General features: G+C 39.3%; 1 protein-coding gene across 10 annotated transcripts in view; it reads left to right on the plus strand.

Moving 5' to 3' along the window:
* ERC1 (ELKS/RAB6-interacting/CAST family member 1) overlaps nucleotides 1-21,435 on the plus strand; it is a 294,250-nt gene that overhangs the window by 265,279 nt on the left and 7,536 nt on the right. For 6 of the 10 annotated variants that reach the window (XM_042889766.1, XM_042889771.1, XM_042889768.1 and 3 more), the window contains one exon: nucleotides 9,656-9,844. In XM_042889766.1, the coding sequence (XP_042745700.1) occupies nucleotides 9,656-9,844 (189 nt within the window). Of the gene's footprint in view, nucleotides 1-9,655; nucleotides 9,845-21,435 lie in introns of those variants that run through there. The other 4 variants (XM_042889772.1, XM_042889775.1, XM_042889773.1 and 1 more) reach the window with 1 other exon arrangement.

Below are 21,435 nucleotides of genomic sequence, written 5' to 3' on the forward strand. Positions count from 1 at the left end.
GACATTGAGGGAAGATGTCTCAGGATGTAATGCAACCTTTGCCACAGCTGCCAATCTCCATGAACTTTTCATTAAGATCACTACAGAAATAACAGCATCTGTGCTTTGGAAAGTTTGAGAAAAACATTCTTTTTTTTAAAAGCTGTTCAATGCTTGGATAAATATACTGATTGCTTTCAGCAGAGTAGATACCTTATTCGTTATTAGATTCGTTTTCAAATGATTACACAGGCATTCATTAAGTGCATAAATGTGATCTTTTTCTCAACATCAAGCACATTTTATGCTGGCAGCATGTAGAGAGCTGCTTGTCTTACTGTCACACTTCTTTTAGGTTCTCAGTCTTGTCACTTTTTACACTGTGACCTGATAAGCTTCTCTGTGGATGCTTTTCAAATAGATTCATTTTCAGTATGGTCTTTTTAACTGCTAGATCATGCAGAATGGTCAAAAACTCCAAGCTTTCATGCCTGACTCATATTACAGTATACTTTACTGGATGCAGTACTAGACCACGATTCAGAAGATAAATTCTTTCCTGGCATTGTCTCCCACCACTTGCTTGTTCTCTTTCTCTCTGTCTCAAATTCTCTAATCGTAAAATGAGCTCAAGTTTTTGTGAAGTGTAAGTTCTGCTTGGGAAAAGTGCTACATAAGTGCTAGGTAATATTATTACACAATATCCTAAAACCGTGTTGTTACAGTGATATAATGGTGATTATAATACCTCATTTTGAATTTGTTCCCAAAATTGTGTTGGATTTGTGTTCAGCTTGATTTATTAATATTTCTTATTTTTCTTTCCAAGATCTTATTCCTTCCCCAAAAAGGGAAAATCAATATTTCAAGGAGCTGCCATTCTAGTCTACTGAACAAAGCTCTTGGACTGCTGTCTCTTCTTTATTGCCTTCTGTTGTCATCCAGAGAGTCATTCCTTCTTCTGTAAAATCTACAGATGAGTTGTGTGTTTGTAACAGTTCATCTTTCATACATGTAAAATCATTGTGAAAGCGTGCGCCTTGTCCTTGCCTTAAAGACATATCCTGTGCAAAATGTGAAGGCAACTACATGAAATGGCCTTACTTTATTTAAACATTATCACTTGGCCTGACTGAGAGATAAGCTGCCAGATTTGTTCTGTCGTACTGTGACAGTCAGGACTCCTCACTCCCACTTTCCAGATGGGCAAAACTTACAGTAGTAAGAACTAAGAACCGAGGTGGGATACGCACAAATAAGATAATGTAACTAATTAATTGGTACTTTTAATACCTGCTTAATCACAGGATCTGTCTTCAGTCCCTGCTTTTCTGGAGTCATGCTTGTACGGGTGTCATCCTTAATGATGAGCCTGAAAGACTGGAGCTCAGGCAAGAAGGCACAAGAAGAGTCAGGAAGCACGGTTCAAAATCATGATTTAGCTATCAAATGAGTATCTATTCTTTTCAAGCCTTTCCAAGTATTTCCTTTCTTCAGAAAATAACCTTTTCTCCTTTGACTCTGAGTAATGGAAAGCCTTTTGTAGTGGCTTTCTTACTTTAGTCTAAGCCACAGTCTCATTATGGTGGAGTGACCAATTTAAGTGATACTGATCTCAAGCTTAATAACTTGCTTAATGATTAATGTTCTATCATTCCGTTTGGAAACCACTCCTTTCCACTCTTATTCTGTTCCTTACTGTAATCTTTTAGCCAATAAGTGAAAAGCATTGTTAAACTAGAATGGACCGGTTTGGAGAAGAATGCTATCCTTACAATGACGTTAACTTCTGTCCTTTTCCTGTTTCTGGGAACAATTCTTTTGCCAGCTTGTTTCTTTAACTATAGTGCTTTGCTATCTTAATAACTATTTTATGTTGGAAGAATATACTCTCTGTCCAAGAGTGTTTTATCTACCAGCACAAAAGAACTGATCTTGATACACTGTTAGTCTTCTTTCTGATCCCAGAAAGATAAGACTAAGATTTCCAGATGGAATTTTGTAATCTGCAGTTCTGGGATGAATTAAGCACTCACAACAGAGGTGTAACTGGATTGTATCACTGTCTTCCTATTATTCTTAGAGATCAAAGAAGAACACAAATAGATACTTATATTCTAAAACATTCAAAACAGATGGCTGGTTTCTTTTTGTAGAGATTTGAGCTTTTCAGCAAAACAATCGCAAAGAGGCTATCATTCATTTCTACCAAGTGAGATTATTCCAGGTCTGTATCTTATTTTCTTTGATGATTTACAGCTCAATATGTTCTTCTTCTCTCAGCTAGTTCTTTGTAGTAAGTAAGAATTCTGTACTCTTTTTTTTTTTTCTGCAAGTTGTCACTTAGAGACTGTGCAATACTCTGTACTATCTCCCAATTACTCAGTCATTTAGGTCTCTAATGGCCTTCATCCACATGCCAGGATGCAACCACAGAAGAAGCTTCTGCAGTACTGATTGTGAATACACCATTGGTAGCGTAAGGTAATAGTAAGGTAGAGTGAAGCTGAGCTCTGGAGTGGGGATGCTGCAGCCAGGCTGGGGCTGTCATTGCCAGTGCCTTTTAATTGTAAGTTAGGGGGGAAGGAACTGGGAAGGATGAATGATGTTAGAGTAGAGAAAGAATCAAGCCCAAACCTGCTTTCCAATATATTAACTATGAAAACAAGCTTGAGAGAAATATGACTGAAATAAAAGCTGATGAGGGCACGTAGCCAATCTAGACGCTATATTTTCCTGGCTGATGAAGTTTGTAATTACTGACAGAGATGCCAGGTTCCAACTCATAGTATTCTCACCACAGGCAATCCAACTACATCTGTTTGTTTAATGCAGCTTATAGATAAGAATTGTGTATATGTATGTATGTATATAAACGTATTTGTTAATTGGATTTTGCATTTGAATTAGAGCGAAGAACTGCCAAAAGAATTCGTGACAACAGATGAACCACTAAACCAGACACACTGTGGCTCCATGTGGCTTTGCTTTGAAAGTGCCTTGTAGTAGGTAGGGAGCTAGAACAACGGAAGGAAGGCTCCGTGTTAGAGAGGGACGAGGCAAAGCTTCGTATCGTGGACAGGGAGGTTATAGTTCATCTGAACAGGAAGAGCACTGATTGTGTTCTCTGGTAGACTACTTAAGAAATACCTTCTGTTTTCCATTAGCAATGTATCAGACAGTAGGGAGACGAAAGAATGCAGTCCTTGGTACATAAGCATTCACATGGACAGATTCTCCCAGTATATGTAATACAATTTTCTGGTTTCATACAAAAGTATATTAGCTGCTGTTTCCTTTTATCTGTTGTAATAGGAAGAAGCAATAGACAAACTACAGTACAGCAAGGAGTACTTGTGCTTTCCTGTTCACTTTTATTTAGAGAATGAGTGCTAGAAAGCTCAACTGGCTCAAAAATAGAAGCAAATTATTGTTTCTCATTCTTAAGCTGCTGTATTCTTGTAAAAAAAGGAATCAGCATGAAATTGATTCTGTAAAATCAAAACATTCACTGGCTTAATTACATCCACAGAAGCTTGATCAGGTGGATGCTGTGTAAATCTTCAGTGTCGTGCCAGCTGCAAGCACTTTGCACTTTATTCACTGAACCATTTTCATTTGCTACAGGAATTCTTTTTTTTTTTTCCTTGATGGTATTGTAATTTTCAGTATCACAAGTCCGATTACCAGTTTCACAGCTTTCTGTAGTTGAATTTATTATTGAATCTGGAAACTGACACAACTTATCAGGAAGATTCTCAAATGATGGGTATGTTAACATATTAAAGAACAGTGGGAGGTGTTAGATCCTTTGTGGACCTTGATTTACTTAACCCAACCTGCTTTTTGGAGGATTAAGTTGCTAGATTCCCAATAAATTTTTGAAAACAAAAGAAAACTTAGACAAATAGAACAGCATTTGAACAGGTATTTTCTGATCATCTTGCAGTTAAGTCACAAATCTCATTCCTTTGCCTCAGCTAGAAAAGAGCCATATGGACTGTTACAGAAGAATGAGATGCATTGTGCAATTAGTTATATTTAGGAGGTGAGGATTTGGGCAAATGCTCTTGCTTTTGAAAGCAGAGGACTGATGAAACATGCAAAATTCAAGCTGGGTTTGCTGTATGTAGAGAACCCCTTCAGCTCTCCCCACTGCTGGACTTTAGTATTCCCCAGTGTGCCAATTATAGGCTTCACACAGTCCTGCCAGTGTGTTTCAATTCTGATCTGCAGTAGTCCCTGCTATTCCACACATGGTTCCCCACAAAATTTTACTCTGCAGCCCATGTAAGCAAAAGTTGCCAGTGTCATGAAAAAGCACTTCTGGATTTGTTATGTAGAAAAATATTTTTGAACTATTCTCTCATTTTAGGTGCTTTAGGAATTCAACCAACCCACTGCAATTATTTGATTCACCTTCATAACAGGGAAAAGATTTTACTTAAATGAAGGAACTTAATAAAAAAGCAGTTCTCCCCTTTTTGTACTTTTTCTAGTCTTCTGGTCTGGATTTTTCCCAAGATGAAGGGAGTGAACTCTGGAAATCATTAATCCATGGGATTTGTTCATGGTGTATAAAAATTTCAAAAATAATTTGCTTTATAAAAATGATTTCCTAATTGATTCTGTCAGAAATGAACTGAGTAAGACAGCTCTGTCAAAACAGCCAGAATCTCCTTCAGCTCCTCACGCATGTTGTTTTGTTTTGTTTTATGAGGAGAAAATGATGAAGGTTAGATTTAAATCCATTTTTGTCTTTAAAACAAATCTGAAGAAAACTGAGCCTGTCCTTGGGCTTTCGTGTTGTGGTCTCCTGAAGAAACCAAGTATCTGTGCAGCAGTGAACTGAGCTGAACTGAACTGAGGTCAGGCAGTGTCTTTTTGAGAACTTTCTTCTGTTTCCATTTAAAATAATGAAGGGAACACATCAGTGATAAATTGTTCTGAATTTGGGAAAGCTTTGCACTTTCTGAGCCAAATTCATGCCTCATAAAACTCCACTGCATTCAATGGTTGCACGATGATCGTAGTTGAACCCTTACATTTGTTGCCAAACAAACACAAATGGTTTGAGCAGGGAAAAGGCGTAATTCAATTTACCATGCAAATATTTCCAGACTGCATCGTTCTGTTTCTTAGTTTATTTCCGTATCTCACAATACAAGAAATCTTGCTATGTAGGCAAAATTTTCTTTTCTGATGATATCTATAACAAAACCCAGATACAGGAGAGTTGTTTTCCTTTTGGCATCTGAGGACCCACTATGATCCATTCCATCTTTTGTTAGATTTTTCAAGTCCTCCTTGGAATAATTTCTTTTTAATAAGTGTCTCCATGTACCCAGACTTCAGGTCCATCTTCTGCTGTGTAACTGTAGTTTGGGGAGTACGTTTTGTTGGGCAGTATCTGGAGGCAATGGAGTTTAAAAACCGGAGCTGAAAATAATTTGCCTTGTTTGCTTGAAATGTGCTTGATAGGAGATAAAGTGCTATCTGATTTAACTTGATTGTTTTCAAAGCCTATTTGCCATGTCCAGCTTAAGGTTTTGAAGGCGTCCTTGTTGCTGCTGTTGTTTTTGTGCCTCTGCAGCTTCTACAAAGAGCAGCCAAGGTCCACAGAAGAGTCTAGCAAGCTAGAGTGTATCTCAAACTGGGGAATTCCTTGGAAACTTTCTGATCCCTCGTCCATAAACTTCTTCCAAATGCTTGCAAACCCAGTTGTATTTTGACCTCACTTTAATTACTTTGACTGTGAGGTAACCCATCAGTTCCCTTTTATTTTCTTAGAAAAATAGAATAATTAAGGTTGGAAAAGGTTTCTGTGATTTATGAGTAAGTGGCAAAAAGTTTGCTGAATTACTTGATTGCAGAATGAAGACCACTTATCTGCATTACTCTGCCTTATTATGTTCTGTAGTGAATAAAATACACGTAACATGTGTGCAAGCTAATGACAGCAGTCGTGCCAGTGCCAACCGTGTTGGTGCTGCAGTGCCAATATGAAGTTATTTTCTCCTTTTTATTTGCCCAGAGAATTCATATATACATTTCTGTGAGAAAAAGATGACTGTTGTTGATCCACATGCATGATCCTGAGTAAGGAAGTTTTGGAAGCAGGTAACTCTTTCTAGATCAATTGATGTAAATGGAAAAATAGGCAAACTCTTATGAGTGCCTATAAAACTTTATTTGGCTCTGAAATGGGAGTTGCAGATTTATCATTGTGTAGAAATGTAGAACATATTCTCTGAAATTAATTAAATGAAGTTAATTACTTAGTTCTGGAAAAGCGGTTGCTTCCTTTGGAGAAGAAGAGAATGTTAGCAGGGAGAAAGGTGCCTGGGTCATTTGTCCTTTTGCCTGGAGAACTAATAATTTAAAGCTAGTGGTTGTGGTAACTGAGTTCTATTACACGTTGATTAAAACCATACTTTACTCTGCAGACGTTTATGGATAGTCAGTGTTGCATTTGTCTCAGTTCAACACTGCTGCACTTACACCACCCATTCATTGCCTTTCTTCTCCATATCACCACCTGGTTGGCTGTTTTTGCATATTTACGTTACACACTGTTCAGACAAACTTTTAGACACTGTAGGCTCTGTATCTGAGGTGTATTCATTGTATTCATCTTTCACATTAAAAGACACCAAACAGTTAGATAGCTCTATCCGGCCAGATCCAGTTACAACTACCTTATCTGTGCAGCGCATTTAAATGCAGACTTCTGTCATAAAAAACTTTCAAATACAGTTACTCATATGTAAGCTGACCATTGTACAGCACCAACAAGACTACAGTTGAAAAAGCAGGATTAATTTCCTTCTGAAGCGTATCTTAGTCCTGATGGGCTTGCAAACCTACAATTAGATTCACATTTGTCATGCTTGAAGTTAATTATTTTTTTTTTCAGAGCACGTTGTTTCCAAGTTGAATTTGTTTTGAAATACCTTCCCAAGTGCCTTTATCGGTTGGTAGAGATGCTTTGGTTTTGTATCAGTGATTTGTTGGACATTTCATGTCCCAACTTCAGCAATGTAGCACAACTGCCTTTTTTTTTTTCCTTCAAACATAGCTGCCCATTAGCAGTATTCTGAACTAGAGGGTACATTAAGCAGGCTTCATTCCGTGCTCTGGTGAGGATGGCCCAAACATATCAGTGTGCTTAATGAAGATTGGCTGCTTTAGAAGATATTCCCGGCTTTGGTCTATTTATCCATTGTTTTCCTAGAAAGCTCTATGGCACTGAGCTGATCATGAGAACATGCTGTGGTTTATGCGTCCAGTACTGCCCTGCCTTCCCACTTAGCAAATGCTCTTACACCCTCTTGAGATAAGGCAGTGGCAGCTCAGCTGTGTGGGAAGCAGAATGCCTTTTGCTAATTGTGTCGTTCAAATTAGATATGGCAGGAACGCAGATAGAAGGGCATTTCCTTCTTGACTGGCAGGCTTTAATGGATCCCAAGTGAGAGAAATCACTGCTCTGTGAACAGCTTTGGGAGTGCTGCTAGTTAAGAACTTTCACACGCCTCATTTGGCCTATTTCCAGAGAGGGAGGAACATGCTGCTCAAGGTAAGGGGGCAGAAAGAACATTTCTGAGCAGTTAGATTCAGCTCTTCTATTAAAGTTTTCCATCACTACTTGCTGGAGAGCTGTGCTTTCTCTTTGTCATAGCTGGGAAAGTTGGCAAGTCTTGCTCTTTGCGGATCTGATGGATCTGCAGATCTGATGGGTGTTGAATAGACTTTGGTACCTGAAAGAGAATACAAGGCAGCTGCTGTGTTGGTTGGACAGCTAGTTATCAGACATTGACTCCTTCATTTTCACATTTTAATAAAAACAGACATTTCTCAGGACATTCTGTCATTCTCCCCTTTGTGGCCAAACCAATTAGTAGGGTAGGAAACACCAGGTAAATTAGAATGTCATGTATTTTTAAACATGTACAGCCAGTGCAGTTTGAGATCGTAATCTCAGTGATCTTAATTATAAGAAATTGGGATAGGTAGTGCAAATTCACCAAACAACCAAAGTTGATAGGTGTAATTGGTTAAAGACCGGGGTACTAGGTGATGGAAGTGAAACATGACTGTGCTGAAATATCCCTTCCCATTGTCCTGTACGAGAGAGCAGCATTCTGCCCTGCTGCAATCTGCAGGCTTGCTGCATCAAATTGTATTTTAACACATGCACATAACTGCAAACAGAGCTTGCCCTGAGGCAACACATAGCACTAGGTTTTATAATAAGCAAGTGAGCTTACTCTCTCTGCAGGTCTCTTGTCCATCCCCTCTGCCCCAGCACCTTCTCAGCAGTGTCTCTGGCGCAGGCTGCAAAGTACAGCTGGCTCTCTGTGGGACAAGCAGTTTGACATTAGTTAGCTGCTTAGCCACTGCTCTCAGATCCTCTGGCTCTACAGAAATTAATCCATGTAGAACAGCGTTAGAAACAAAATAAGTGAGCCCTGACAGCCTTATTAAAAGGGCTCGAAGCCAGAGGCTTTGTTGAAAGTGGTGCCCGCACCCTGTTTCTGTTGACTCAGAGATTATCTCACTCCTTATTCATTAGCGGGGTCAGAGGTGTCCTATTGAAAAGATATCCCGGGCCGCTAGCAGAGAGCAGGTGCAGCCCCTGCCTGGGAGCACAAAGCCAGGCTGCCGGCGCTGTGGCCGGGCTCTCGAGCTCTCAGAGCTGGGGAGCATCACTGCGTGTAGCTTCAGTGCCTTGTTTGATGGAGTGGAGGTCCAAAGCCTGGTTCTTTGCTCTGTTGCAAACCTTAAAGACAAAGTTTTGTGTTCTGCACTTTAGAATATATATCTATTTTTGTGGGCATAAGACCATGAAATATGAAAGAGCATTCTTTTGGGTAGGGTGATAGTGAGGGTTTCCACGTACGTGTTTATCCACTCGAGCCCTATTTTTTGGAAAAAACAAATAAAAAATGACTCTTCTGATAGTTTGTGTGGGAACTGGATGGTTCCAGGGATTGCACTGAGGGGGAAAAAAAAAATACAGAGATTCAGATTAGGTAATGTAAAATGAAATAAAATTAAATTAATTAGAGTTCTTTGATTTTATTTTTTATCGTGTTGCATAGAATCAGGCTTGCATAAGATGATTGCCTTTTCAAAACTGTAGAAGACTTTCTGGTTAAGATACTTTCTGTGGTTTCTACAGCAGCGATGGTCATCTTAGAAACAAGCAACTTTCCATCATTAGAAATTTCTTTCTTTGAAATATGTTTAATGCATGCACACATACATAAGAAATGTAAGTAAAATGAGCTAGAATCTACATTGTTATTGCCAGTCACCTTTCTATCAGAAGAATAATTTACCTTTAAAGGAGGGATTTGAGGTAGATGACTGAAGTCCTTGTGGATAATCAATAGACTTAATCCATTTAATTTATACCACTTCATTTTTCAGCCCATATCACCATTGTGTCAGATATCAGTAAGGTGGTTGTCGTCACCACATCCCCTTTACCTGATGTACTTCATTTCTGTCTGTCTCTGTGCTGTATAGTTGCAGGGCCATGGGATAGGAATACTGTGGGAAGGGAGTGTTTGTGTTTCTTGAAGCTGAACAAGACTGTAAGCTTCGCCTTCACCATTGCTCGTGTTTCAGTCGTCTCAGACTGTTCCTCACTATTTCTGTTCTCTTATTTCAGATAATTCAGCCCCTCTTAGAACTTGATCAGAATCGCAGCAAGTTGAAGCTGTACATTGGACATCTGACAGCCCTCTGCCATGACCGTGACCCCTTGATTCTGCGTGGACTCACCCCACCTGCTTCCTACCATTTGGATGATGACCAGGCAGCTTGGGAGAAAGAGCTGCAGAAGATGACCCAGGAGCAGGTGAGTTTGTGGTCTGAAGCTCTGAGAAATGGTCTGAAATGTTTATATAGGCCATAATGATGTGCCACACCAAAATGTTGTAAAATCATGCCTAAGTGGTGAAAACAGCCAGCAAAGATCCACAGTTCAGCTGGTGGAAGAAGTCAGTACTTCTTAAAATCATTGGCATTTGATATTTATTATGGAATTTTATTTGCTCTTGTATCTGTGTTTGAGAACTTGCACTTAGGCAGGTCATGGAAATTATAACTGCAAGATACCCCTTTTGCCATGTTTTGACTACTAACAGATTTTAGCTGTTCGTTATAACTTAACATAGGCATAGGGATCTTAAATCTTTTTCTAATGACACAAATCATTTCTATTTTAATTGGCATATTTTTATGAGTCACTCACTTTATGAAAATGTATGTAATGCCTTTATCATCTGCAGCAGTATGTTCTGCCAGTACTTTCTTCTGCTTTTTGTATGACCACCTTGCCCAGATAACTCAGTTGAGATTTGACCCCTGGTACTAAGTGCCGTACATCCATGTACACATGTATGCACGCAACACACACACACACACACACACACACAGAGTGGTTTCAGAAGTCCAACAATGTATTTCCAAGTGTTTTAGAATACAGAACTGAAAGGTCTTAATGATGGCTTGTCTGATGAAGTCATTACAGAGACTGTCAATCTAGCTATAATTCAACTACAGAAATAATCTTCCTTTCTCCCAGCTCTGGTGATGTCTTGTCTTCCTTAATCCCTTCCCTGGCAGTTTTTATCTCTTGTTTCATACTGTAATTGATCACTCCCCACGACCTTTTTTTTCTCATTACTTCCTATTTCAACCCTTTAATTTTTATTTTACTCCTGAATTACACATACATTAGATAAACTCATATAAGGCATATGCATCTGCTTTTGTTCTTTTGAACCTTTGGATTATAATGCTAATTCTTCTACCAAATTGTTCACTACTCTGTGTATACAGCAAACTCTACTCAGTAAGTACAGAAGCTAGGGTAAGGCCTATATAAGTAAATGGGGTTTTGCAGGTCAGTGAACACTATATTGAGTCTTACCCAAATGCTTCAGTCCTGGTATTCTTCTTTCATAATGCTCAATTTTGATTCAAAAATCTGAGACAGCAGCTCAGAAACTAAATTACAGGAAGCCAACAGAAGCATATCTAACAATTTATAAAGACCAGACCTCTAATGATAAATATGCCTGTAACAGGGTTTAGATGGTACAAGACAGCTAGTCTCTGTCTTTCTACGTATCTTCATTCATTTACTTGATTCAGCATGTGCTGTATACTTGCTCGATATCTGCATTTGTCTCCACAGGCTTGGCACATTCTTTTTTCCTGCAGAGCCTGCTATCCCCTACGCACTAAGTCAGCATTTTTTTGCCTCTGGAATTCTGTACTCCCTGATCCAGGATTAAAAGTTTTTCAGTATAACACATGCCATCATTTTGAACCATGTTGTCTGTTAGGGTGGGATGAAACAACGGTTGGCAAATCCTGTGGTGTGGATGGGGAGCCATCTCTGGAAAAAAAAAAAAAAAAGAATTAAGGCTGTACGTGGGCAAAATTTGAATTTCCCTGAAAGAAATTGATTAGTCTGGTATAGCCATTGTGATCTCTGAATATGATCAGGATCTATGAGCCCAACTAGGAAGGTCCTACAGGGGAATCTGGACAGGCTGGAAGGCTGGACTGAGCACAGCGGGATGAAGTTGAACATGACCAAATGCTGGGTCATGTGCTTTAGTCACAACAACCCCATGCAATGCTATGGTCGTCAAGCAGATTGGCTGGAAGACTGTGCAGAGGAAAAAGACCTGGGGGTGTTGGTCGATGCTTGGATGAACACAAATCAGCAGTGTGCTCAGGCGGCTAAGGAGGCCAATGACATCCTAGCTTATATCAGAAATAGCACAGCCAGCAAGAGCAAGGAGGTGATTGTCCCTCTGTACTTGGCACTGGTGGGGCCTCATCTCAAGTACTGTGTCCAGTTTGTGGCCTCTCACTACGAAAAAGACATTGAGGCCCTGGAGCATATCCAGCAACGGAGCTGAGATGGGTCTGGAGCACAGGCCTTACGAGGAGCAGCTGACAGAACTGAGATTGTTCGGTCTGGAGAAGGGGAAGCTCAGGGACACCTCATCACTTTTTGCAATAACCTAAAAGGAGGTTGTGGCAAGGTCTGGGTTGGTCTCCTCTCCCAGGTAACAGCGACAGGATAAGAGGGAATGGCCTCAAGTTACCAGGGGAAGATCAGGTTGGATATTAGGAAAAACTTATTTTCAGAAAGTAAGAGTGATGAGGGACAAGAACGGGGTGCCCAGGAAAGTGGGTGAGTCACTGTCCCTGGAAACCGTACAGGTACTGCACTAAGAAACATGGTTTAGTGGGCAACATTGGTGGTAGGTGGATGGTTGTCTAGATGATCTTTTCTAGATCATTTCTCTTTTCTAACATTGGAGATTCTATGATTCTATGATCTACTAGAGGTTAGGTCAGTGAATCTTGTGGGTGCCTTCCAACTTGAGGTATTCTATGATTCAAGAGACATAGGTAAAGAAAACAGGGAAAGCTTTCTTTTGCAAGTCCTTCTGGGTAGATGGTCTACTGAAACAGCATCTGTTCTTTCTGGTTCTTTATACTGGTTTCATAAAACTTTGTCAGACCCCTAGCAACATTTATGAAGAAAGTGTTCAAGTGTAAATGGTGAGAAAATAATTTATCTGAGTGGTCTTAGAGAAATGAAAAAATACATTTTTCCATCCCCTCTCATTATTGTCTTAATTCTGCATTACTATCCTCTCATTTAGTAAAAGTAGTTACTCCTTATGTGATTCCCATGCACAATTAATATTTACTAAAATAAAATGTAGCAGTCCCTTCTGCTTTCCCATGCTCACATCTATTGTATTTAACAAACTTCAGTTGAAAAATACAAACTAATGATATATTTCAATTTACAAAGCACATTTTTCATTTATGTCTGCAGAGCGTTTCTGTTTCTGACTGCAGAATTTCCTTTGTGTTTAAAGGATTCCCATGGGGGGAGAAATCAGTTCTCCAGATTCGCAGAAGCCCGTGACAGACTGCCCGTTTTGCATCTTTGGAATTTTAATGAGTTTTGTAAATTACTTCAAATCCAGTGCATTAAATTCACTCCTGTCCCTTCTAATATGATCCTTTGTAGATAATGCTTCTCAAGCCTCAGTGGGAAAAAATTAATCCTCTTGAATGTTGAGAAGTGTTAACATTGTTAGAGAGGATACATTTAACTAAAGACCAATGATATTTAAGACTGATGCTAATGTATCCCCTTCTCACCAATGAGATGGTTTGGGGTGGATTTGTGTGTGTGTGTGTGTTTTTGTTTTGCTGATTTGTTCTTAGTGCTTTTTTTTTTCTAATAAATAATGGAGAATTTATTTTTATACTGTTGGTTTTGGAGCTGTGATTTCCCACTCCAGCAGCTATTACGGGTGAAGTGTTGTATTGTGTTTCAGTATTCTGCAGGTCTTTCATGCCTGCTGGACAGGCTCAGGTACAAATAGAAATAGGTTTTTTGTGACTTGTTTTTGTTGGTAAAGCTAGTGTACAAAGTAGATATAAACTTTATATTCTTCTGGCACATCCACAGTGACCCACAGAAACTCATGTACAAATCAGTGTTGGAAAACCATCTGCTGTGGTTCTCAGGGGAGTATGTTGCCAGATTAATAATTTCATGGACTCTAAGAATTTGATTGATAATTGGTACCTCTCATGTATAATAGTTTCTGTACGCTGCCATTGAGTTCAGCTGTATTCCTTAGTGGCTTCAATTGATTTTAATCAGAATATGTAGCCAGAATGCTATATAGTTCTTTGTTGTTGGCATTTTTTCAAAGGCTTTTTGCAAAGTTGAGTTACTGTAGTAAAATCTTGGTCCATCTTTACTGAAGGCCTGAAGGCAATACTTTATGAATATACGATATCTCAAAAACTAACGTAAACAGGGTATACTGACTTGTGGACAGCGGGGAATCTACAGCGCTTGGAACCATGTGATTAAGTTACTAATTTGGTGGAAAATATTCCTTTGAGTCAGTTCTGTCCCAATACTCCCAAACATTTCAACCAGTGCTGTTTCTGGAATTGTCCTCCTTCAACTGGTTCATGCCCTCTTAAACATTTTCCTTATTATAAAATTGGAGTTACCAGCAGGAAGGATGAATGTTCCAAATCTTGACACAGAGAAATAAAAATTCCATTCATTTATTGTAAATAATGGCAATATCCTAGCAATTTCTATTAAATACAGTATTTTCTTTCACTTTGTCCTAAGCATGTCATTATGTTAATATTGGGCTCTGTAGAACTTCGGCTACATTTGGCATTTCAGATGGTTGTCCTGAAGTGAGGGATTTTGTTCCTTATGAAAGGAAATAACATTAAGAACATAATGATATGTTCCACTTTTTTATTTACAGTTCAGGGTGGTTTTTTGTTTGTTTGTTTGTTTGTTTTCTTATCTTTACAAAAGGAAAGAGTGGAGAAGAAGCAGAAACTTGATGAAAACCATCATTTATATATTTTGGTGGTGGTTTGCTGTGCTGTGGCTGGAAGGCAGCAGTGTGAGAAAGTAAAAAGACAACCAAACAGAGCAACCAGATATTAGTAACAGGCGACAGTGCTCATTCTGTTAATAGCTTAACCAGTGTTACAAATGTTTCTCATAACTTCAAAACCAGCTCTCTCTATCTGGGAGAGATTTTTTAGTTTCAACAGGTCCTACAGTGAAGTACATTCTAAAAGAATACTTCCTTTTGCAGAAAAGGATTTATCTGATAAAAATAATTTCCTTACCCCTGGGAATAGGAGGAGGCAGTGTTTTACTCCCTAGCTCCAAGCCATCAGAGGCTCTTTCCAGCCACCTTTGACATGTCCAGGCTTCACCCTGGTTGTTTCTGTCACCCCCAGGCGGCATTTTTTCTGCACAATTGACCTCTTCCCAGAGGTGTTTCCAGCACCATTTGCATTGCGACCTGGGCATCAACAGCAGCCTGTAGGAGCTGGGCAAGTTTATTTCCATGAGACAGCCTCTCAGAAGGCACTTGTGATGGAATGCTGTCCCACATCACTACTAACACCTTGTTGTACCTGTGACTGCTTCAGCAGTAAGTTGAGAGGTACTTTGGAAAAACCTTTATCGTCATAGAAAAGCCATTGTAGTGAAGCAAGATTTTCCCTTTTCCCTGTCTACTGGCTCCAGTCAAGGCACACACCATCTTAGGATTCCTACTTACTGATCCTCTCCTAAGAAGTCATTATATACACTGTATATAATTCACATTTCACTCTCAGCCAAGTTAATGTTAAGCTTTTCATGCAGGACACCAGACTGCATGCAGGTAGCTTTAAAATTCAGCTATAAAATTGCATATATGCCTGCTGAATTTTAAAAGTATCAAACACATCTTGTCACACAAACTATTCTAAGTGGGGTAAACGTAGCTCTAAGTTACAAATTGCTATTTGATATACATCCTGTATACTTCTTTGTTTACAGTCCTTTTGTGTCCCTACTTCTGCATCATCTGTGAGGAATTACTCAACTTATTTAGTTTCTGTAAAGACATTACTTTGCGGTTTGGCATTTAGCAATTCTAAATTACTACATTACTTCAGAGTTTACCCTGTCTTTCCTCTTGGACTGCTCTTCCATTAGCTTGTTATCTCCCCCACCTGATTTATGTCATTTATTTTTAATTTGTAATCTTATGGGAACGCATAATGTATTTTAAAATTAAACAGCCCACTTCTGGTCTCTGTTAGAAATTAAAAGTAATAATTGCAACAATTTATACTTCTTTATATAAAAATGTATTTGCTGACTTTATCTGGGAAAATAATGGATACAGGAACACTCTAAAATTATTACAATGTAGAGCATTTTTGTTAATGTTTTGGGTGAGGGTGAGAACTTGGGATCGATGTCACAATTCTTAGATACTGATTGAAGTCACAAACAGTATCCATTCACAGATTCTGCCGTAACAGCATCCATTTGTATTTGTGCATTGAAGTACTAGTATTAATTTTAATTAAGACATATACTCTCAATCAATAACGCTAATTAGTCCTATCTTGGGAAGAGATACAAAGGGAAAAACACTGCTTTCAGGAGGAGGCCAGGTGTTTGGTGGGGGAGTGCCTAAAATTTATTGTAGTCTCTTTTCAAGCAGTCTCTATAAGCAGATGGTGTACCAGCCTGAGACGTTACCTCATTTTTTCAAGGGCAGCTCACCTCTCCATACTTATTATTAACAAGTTCTGTTATTCTGTGCCTTGCTTGTATGCTACAGTGCTCATGGAGGTTTCCTGCAGAATCTCATGGCATGAGACGTGGCTATGGATTGTGGCTGGTTGTGCAGAGGGATGCTGGGGAGGCCTCTGGGGAAGTCCCTCACACGTAAAGGGAACCACATGCAGGAGCAGCTGGATCTTTGTGTTGTCTGTCAGCCTCACTGCGTTGTACGGAAACAAAATATTCCACAGAATTTTCTTTCTTGGAATATGTCAGAAATTTCAGGGCTAACAGGATCCTCCATCACTTTGTAATAAACAAAATCTGAGAACCTAGACTTCCTCTTAAAGATAAGTAAATAATGTGAAAAGAGTAAGAAGGGCTCAGCCTGTGATCCTGAAATAAGCGGATGCGTGTAACTTAATAATTCACTAACTTCTTGCAGCTTTGTCCTGTCTTCTGTGTTTCACAAAGCTGTAACTGGATTTCCAATCCTTTCTTCTAACATTTAAGAGGAGTCGTTTTCAAAACTCATGAGATATGACTTAGAAGAGAGTTTTCTTCAGATTAGTCAAGTTTTCCCTGTCATGAGACAGTTATCAGTCACTGCCTTGAATAAATGAGCGGAGTCCCCGTGGAGCACTGCAGCCTCATTCACCAGCAAAGGAGCAGAGGGGCGAGGTAGATTTGCAGAATGAAGTGGCATTGGAGGGTAATTGCAGTGCCTCGTCATCTTGCTTTCCGAGAGTAAGATGACTTATAGGGTAATATTTAACAACTGAACCAGGAGACATAGCTAACTCCTTTTCAGTCCCTGTAAGATGCTGAATGGTAAGCTGCTCAGGAGGAGGGCTGTGGGGTCTGCCTATCCCATATATGTGCAGTTCGCAGGTAGCTCTGTGATATGGACAAGCATTATTCTTTATTCTCCTTAGCCACAGAGTAACAGCATTCATTTTCAGCATCGTGCACTAGAATTTACATTAATAGAACATTCTCCTCCAGCAGTGAAATGACCGCTGTTGATAGAGGATGTTCTCTGCAAGTGCAGGGTTTGCAGGCAAACTTCTCCATCCAAAGCAATGTATAACTTACAGATAATTATTTAATCCCTTCTTTCCATTTATACCCTTTTGAAACTCATATACTACCAATGAATTAATAACATTTCTGCTCTTGGCAAAGCTTAGAGATGCCCAGGAATGCAGGATAAATCACATGTACAAGTTTCAGATACATACTTCAGTAGCCCTCAACAAATCTGTAAAGGTGTTTTTCTCAAAATTGGTTGTGAAATCTATTTGAGTGCATTTAGATATATCTGAAACGTATTTTTCATGCTTACATTACTTTAAAAAGACAAGTAAGAATGCTTAATTTGAAAACTTAAATGATTTTTTTTTAATATTTGATAACAGATAAGAGAAAAACGGAAGTTATAGAAAGAGCAGAAATATTTAGTGGTCTAATTTAAATGTGTATATATTTAATAGACTTAAAAAAAAAAGGAAGGAATGGCAGACCGAGATTTCCACATTCCTAACCCATTCCTTTGTCCCTTTTACAAGTCTAATAGAGTTGAGGAATAAAGGATTGTGTGTAATTGGCTCTCATTACTTCACATGTACATATTTAGACTGGTATGTCTGGGAAGACGCAAAAGCTGCTCGCCATTTGCCAGAGATACACCATAGTTTAAGTTATTTTCAGACAAAGCAGAGGCTAAGATTAAATCAGTTGAATTTCTTTTTCTTGCTTATTTCTGTTATTTTAAGTTCTAAATGTATTTTTCAGACTGGCTAAGGTCTGATCCAGAAGCACCTGAATTGTAAGGGAAGCATAATTACAAATCCCAGCATTGCAGCCTTATAGAAGTCTGGCAGTTAACTTGCCTTTTGTGTGGCTCTGCAAGCACTTCATAACCTACATCCAGTTTTACTGTCTATAGCCAGAACTCATCTGTATGAATGAGATACAGCTTTATTTTTATTTGCCTTTTTTTTTTTTTATCAGCAGAATTATTGCTTTGCATAGGGAACTTCTTCCATATCAAGAAATTTAGAAGATTCTTAGCTAAATGTTGCCCTGTATACATTATGGGATAAGCAAAGGCCACTGAGATTCTGCAGAGCAACTCTGTGGTTCACCTAGTAAAACCACAGCATTGCATTTCTTTACTAGGAAGTTATTTTCCCTCCAAAAGTCAATTAATCTTTAAATACTTTCTGGAATATCTTGGATCAGAGAAATACAAATGCAAGATAAATTCACGTTTATTATTACTGTTCTCTAATGGAGTTTAACCTTGAGTGCCAATGTATTCCATTCATGACTTGCTCTAAACCCCAGAAGGCAGCCGTGGTGAATGGTGTCTGAATCTATTGCAGGCTATCTGCAAATGTACATTCCTCTGAGACACCAAAGGTCCTTTCTATTCTTCTATCCCTAGATAAAGTGTAAATACTGTGAGGCACTTCTAGAGTCCTTTCTGTCCTTTTCTTTCTGAGTTGTCTGCTTTTACTTGTCATCAGCTAGGCTTATAAACATATCTGGCCTTCTCTTTTTTTCTGACATTACTATGAGGCAAGCAGATGAGACATATAGTATCCTGAGCTCAAACTGCCAACTGAAAACACTGTTGGCACTCCTTTATTTTCATAGGAAAAGTGACACGGGAAGGATGGTACTGTTTCCATTTGCATTCACAACATTCTAGAAAACAAGGAGCAGAATCGATAGTGATAATTTTAAATAAATTCCCTAATTTTTGGACTGTCAGACATCTAGGTGAATCAATTTATACCATGGAGAACTGGATGTTCCCCATTAAGAAGCTTGTCTGGATGAGGAGTGACGTACGCTGCTCACAGCTGTTTCTGAGAGGAATGATGTAAACAGAGATGACATAGATAATACAGAAATGCTGTAACCAGCCACACAGTCAATTAAGATGGCTTTGTTTAACTAGAAATCCTATCATTAAACTTAGATGTTCTGAAACTAGCAAACTCAATGCAAGGCTATCGTTGCTGCTTTTTTTAAATGTTTCATCACAGACATCTGCCAGGCAGCTGCATAGACTTTCTGTCTGTGCTAATTTACAAAGTATTATTGCTTGCCTTCAGCACACAGAGCAGTCTCCTCTTGATGGCCCAAAACTTATTTTTTGGAAATAATTTCTCCATCTGGTTAAGTTTGTTACTTTTGTTTGATTACATTTGACTTATTTCAGCTTTGGTGTGGGCTTATGTTGTTGATCTTCTCTTGATTTTATAAGGAATCTTTGTAATACACATGCTTTCACATAAATTAATGGCACAGCAAGAAACTTAGTCACTGGCTTTGCAGCGCTGCTTGGCTGAAGACAACAGCCTGCAGGATTCTCTCTTGCCCACCAACCTCCCTTCACTCCTGGAGGTTAATCTCCTTGAGGTGCTTTGGTATGCTGCTGTTTTTTAAAAATCACTTTGTCCTTTTCTGGAGCTTTACCTGCAAGACTTGGCAGGGTTACCTGGAGGACAGCTCTGCACAGGGTGGTGGAGCAAGGCCCGAGGGGCCAGACCCATGTCAGCCTGACCCTGTTTCCCTGCTAACAGTGCCCTCTCCTGGTCCTCTTCTTGTGGCTCGAGAGCCCAGAATGGACTCATGCATGCAAACTGATGAAGAGAAGCAGAATTACATCAATTGCTTATTCTCCCATTATTCCACGTCTTTCCTAGCCTCCACAACCTTCTACCTGCTAAATGGCACCATCAAATCATTGCTCTGGCCCAAAAAGCCAAGGAAGCCGTGCCTCAGAGCTCAGCATTAAGACCAGCCTCGTGAGTTTCCCAGCAGTAGGTGGCTTGGGGCCATGTGAATTGCTGTAGGTTCACTAGCCTGACAACCAGAGACTTCGGACATAGCTCCTTTAGACTACATCTCCTGGTTCTTCATCTGCAGCACTGCTGCTCGCTAGCTGTGTCTTTCATTCCCGCTTGCTGACTGGACTACTTCTAGGCTTATCCATCCACTGCAAATTTCCAACTAATTGCTCTGCCAGGCTGCTGGAACCAAGCTAATCGCAGACCTGCAGCATGCCCTTCCTGAGCCATGATGGGTTACTGCCGAATTCCCTTCCTTCTCCCCTGAGACCTCTCACAGCCCCAAGTACTCCCCTCCAACTCGTTTCCCCCTTCCCCAGCTCATGTCGTTCTGCCGAGCAGGATCAGGTTGCTTTTGCATTGTGATTCTTGGCATCAGCCCCTCTCAGATTCATATAGCCGAGCTGTGAGCACACCAGCCAGTAGGAACAAAGCACATAAGAGCACATTAAACTAACATTCAGCACGCAAAGCCCAAATAATTTACTATATGCTACCCTGCCTAGTAAAGGGAGTAGTGGAGCTGGCTTACCCTTTTAATTTCCTTTCTCTCACTTTTGTCTATAGAAGTCTATACCATAACTTCTTGAAAAACATTTGTGTTTATTCTGTAGTCACTCTTAGCCTGTTTGTTTTCATGCAGTATTTCTTGCAGTACACTGTAGCAATCTCCCATGCTTTGCTTGATGCCATCACTAAGCACAGACATCCTATCTGATTCGAATTTTAATTGTAGGAATGTAACTTTTCCCTCTGATTGTGCTCTTACTGACATAAACTGATCTCTGTTGTCCTACTGCCTGACAGCTGTCTCTTTGTAATACTTACAACAATCAGCCTTACAACAGTAAAAAATATAGATCAAGAGCTTTGTATGCTGGTGACCAGGTATTCCTTCATGGATGAAAAATCCTACTGTGACATTCTTTCCATGTCACATATGAACACAACAGAGTTCCAATAAAAATATTAATAACTCAAGAATAAGAATTGTTACAAGACTGCTGGGTAATATTAGAAACTCAATAAATCAAACTTAAAGGCAGGTTCAAAAATAGATAATCTGGTTGCTACATTTACTTAAATTAACAAAACTTTAAATGCAAAAGCTTGCAATGAACTTCAGACCCATTTAAGAAGTATATGCACCTGTTACAAATATACTTGTCTTCTATTCGGAAGGAATGAATTACAAGCAGCATCATCACTGATAAAACAAAGCAGGCTTTTGCTATATCGTATCACAATATCACAATAAAGCTGTATGCTTGAAAGCTTATCCAATCTATTTAACTGTGTCATCTGGTCTGGTAAGAGATGCTGCTTCTCCTTGTTGTTAGATTGTTGTGACTACAGTAATCCCTTAATGCTTCCACAAATTACAACCTTACTTGGGATTCTCCTGGGCAGTTCACAGGC

This window comes from Lagopus leucura, unplaced genomic scaffold, assembly GCF_019238085.1.
Source record: "Lagopus leucura isolate 7727_CA_CO unplaced genomic scaffold, USGS_WTPT01 Super-Scaffold_100159, whole genome shotgun sequence".
In the NCBI taxonomy this organism is placed as follows: domain Eukaryota; kingdom Metazoa; phylum Chordata; class Aves; order Galliformes; family Phasianidae; genus Lagopus; species Lagopus leucura.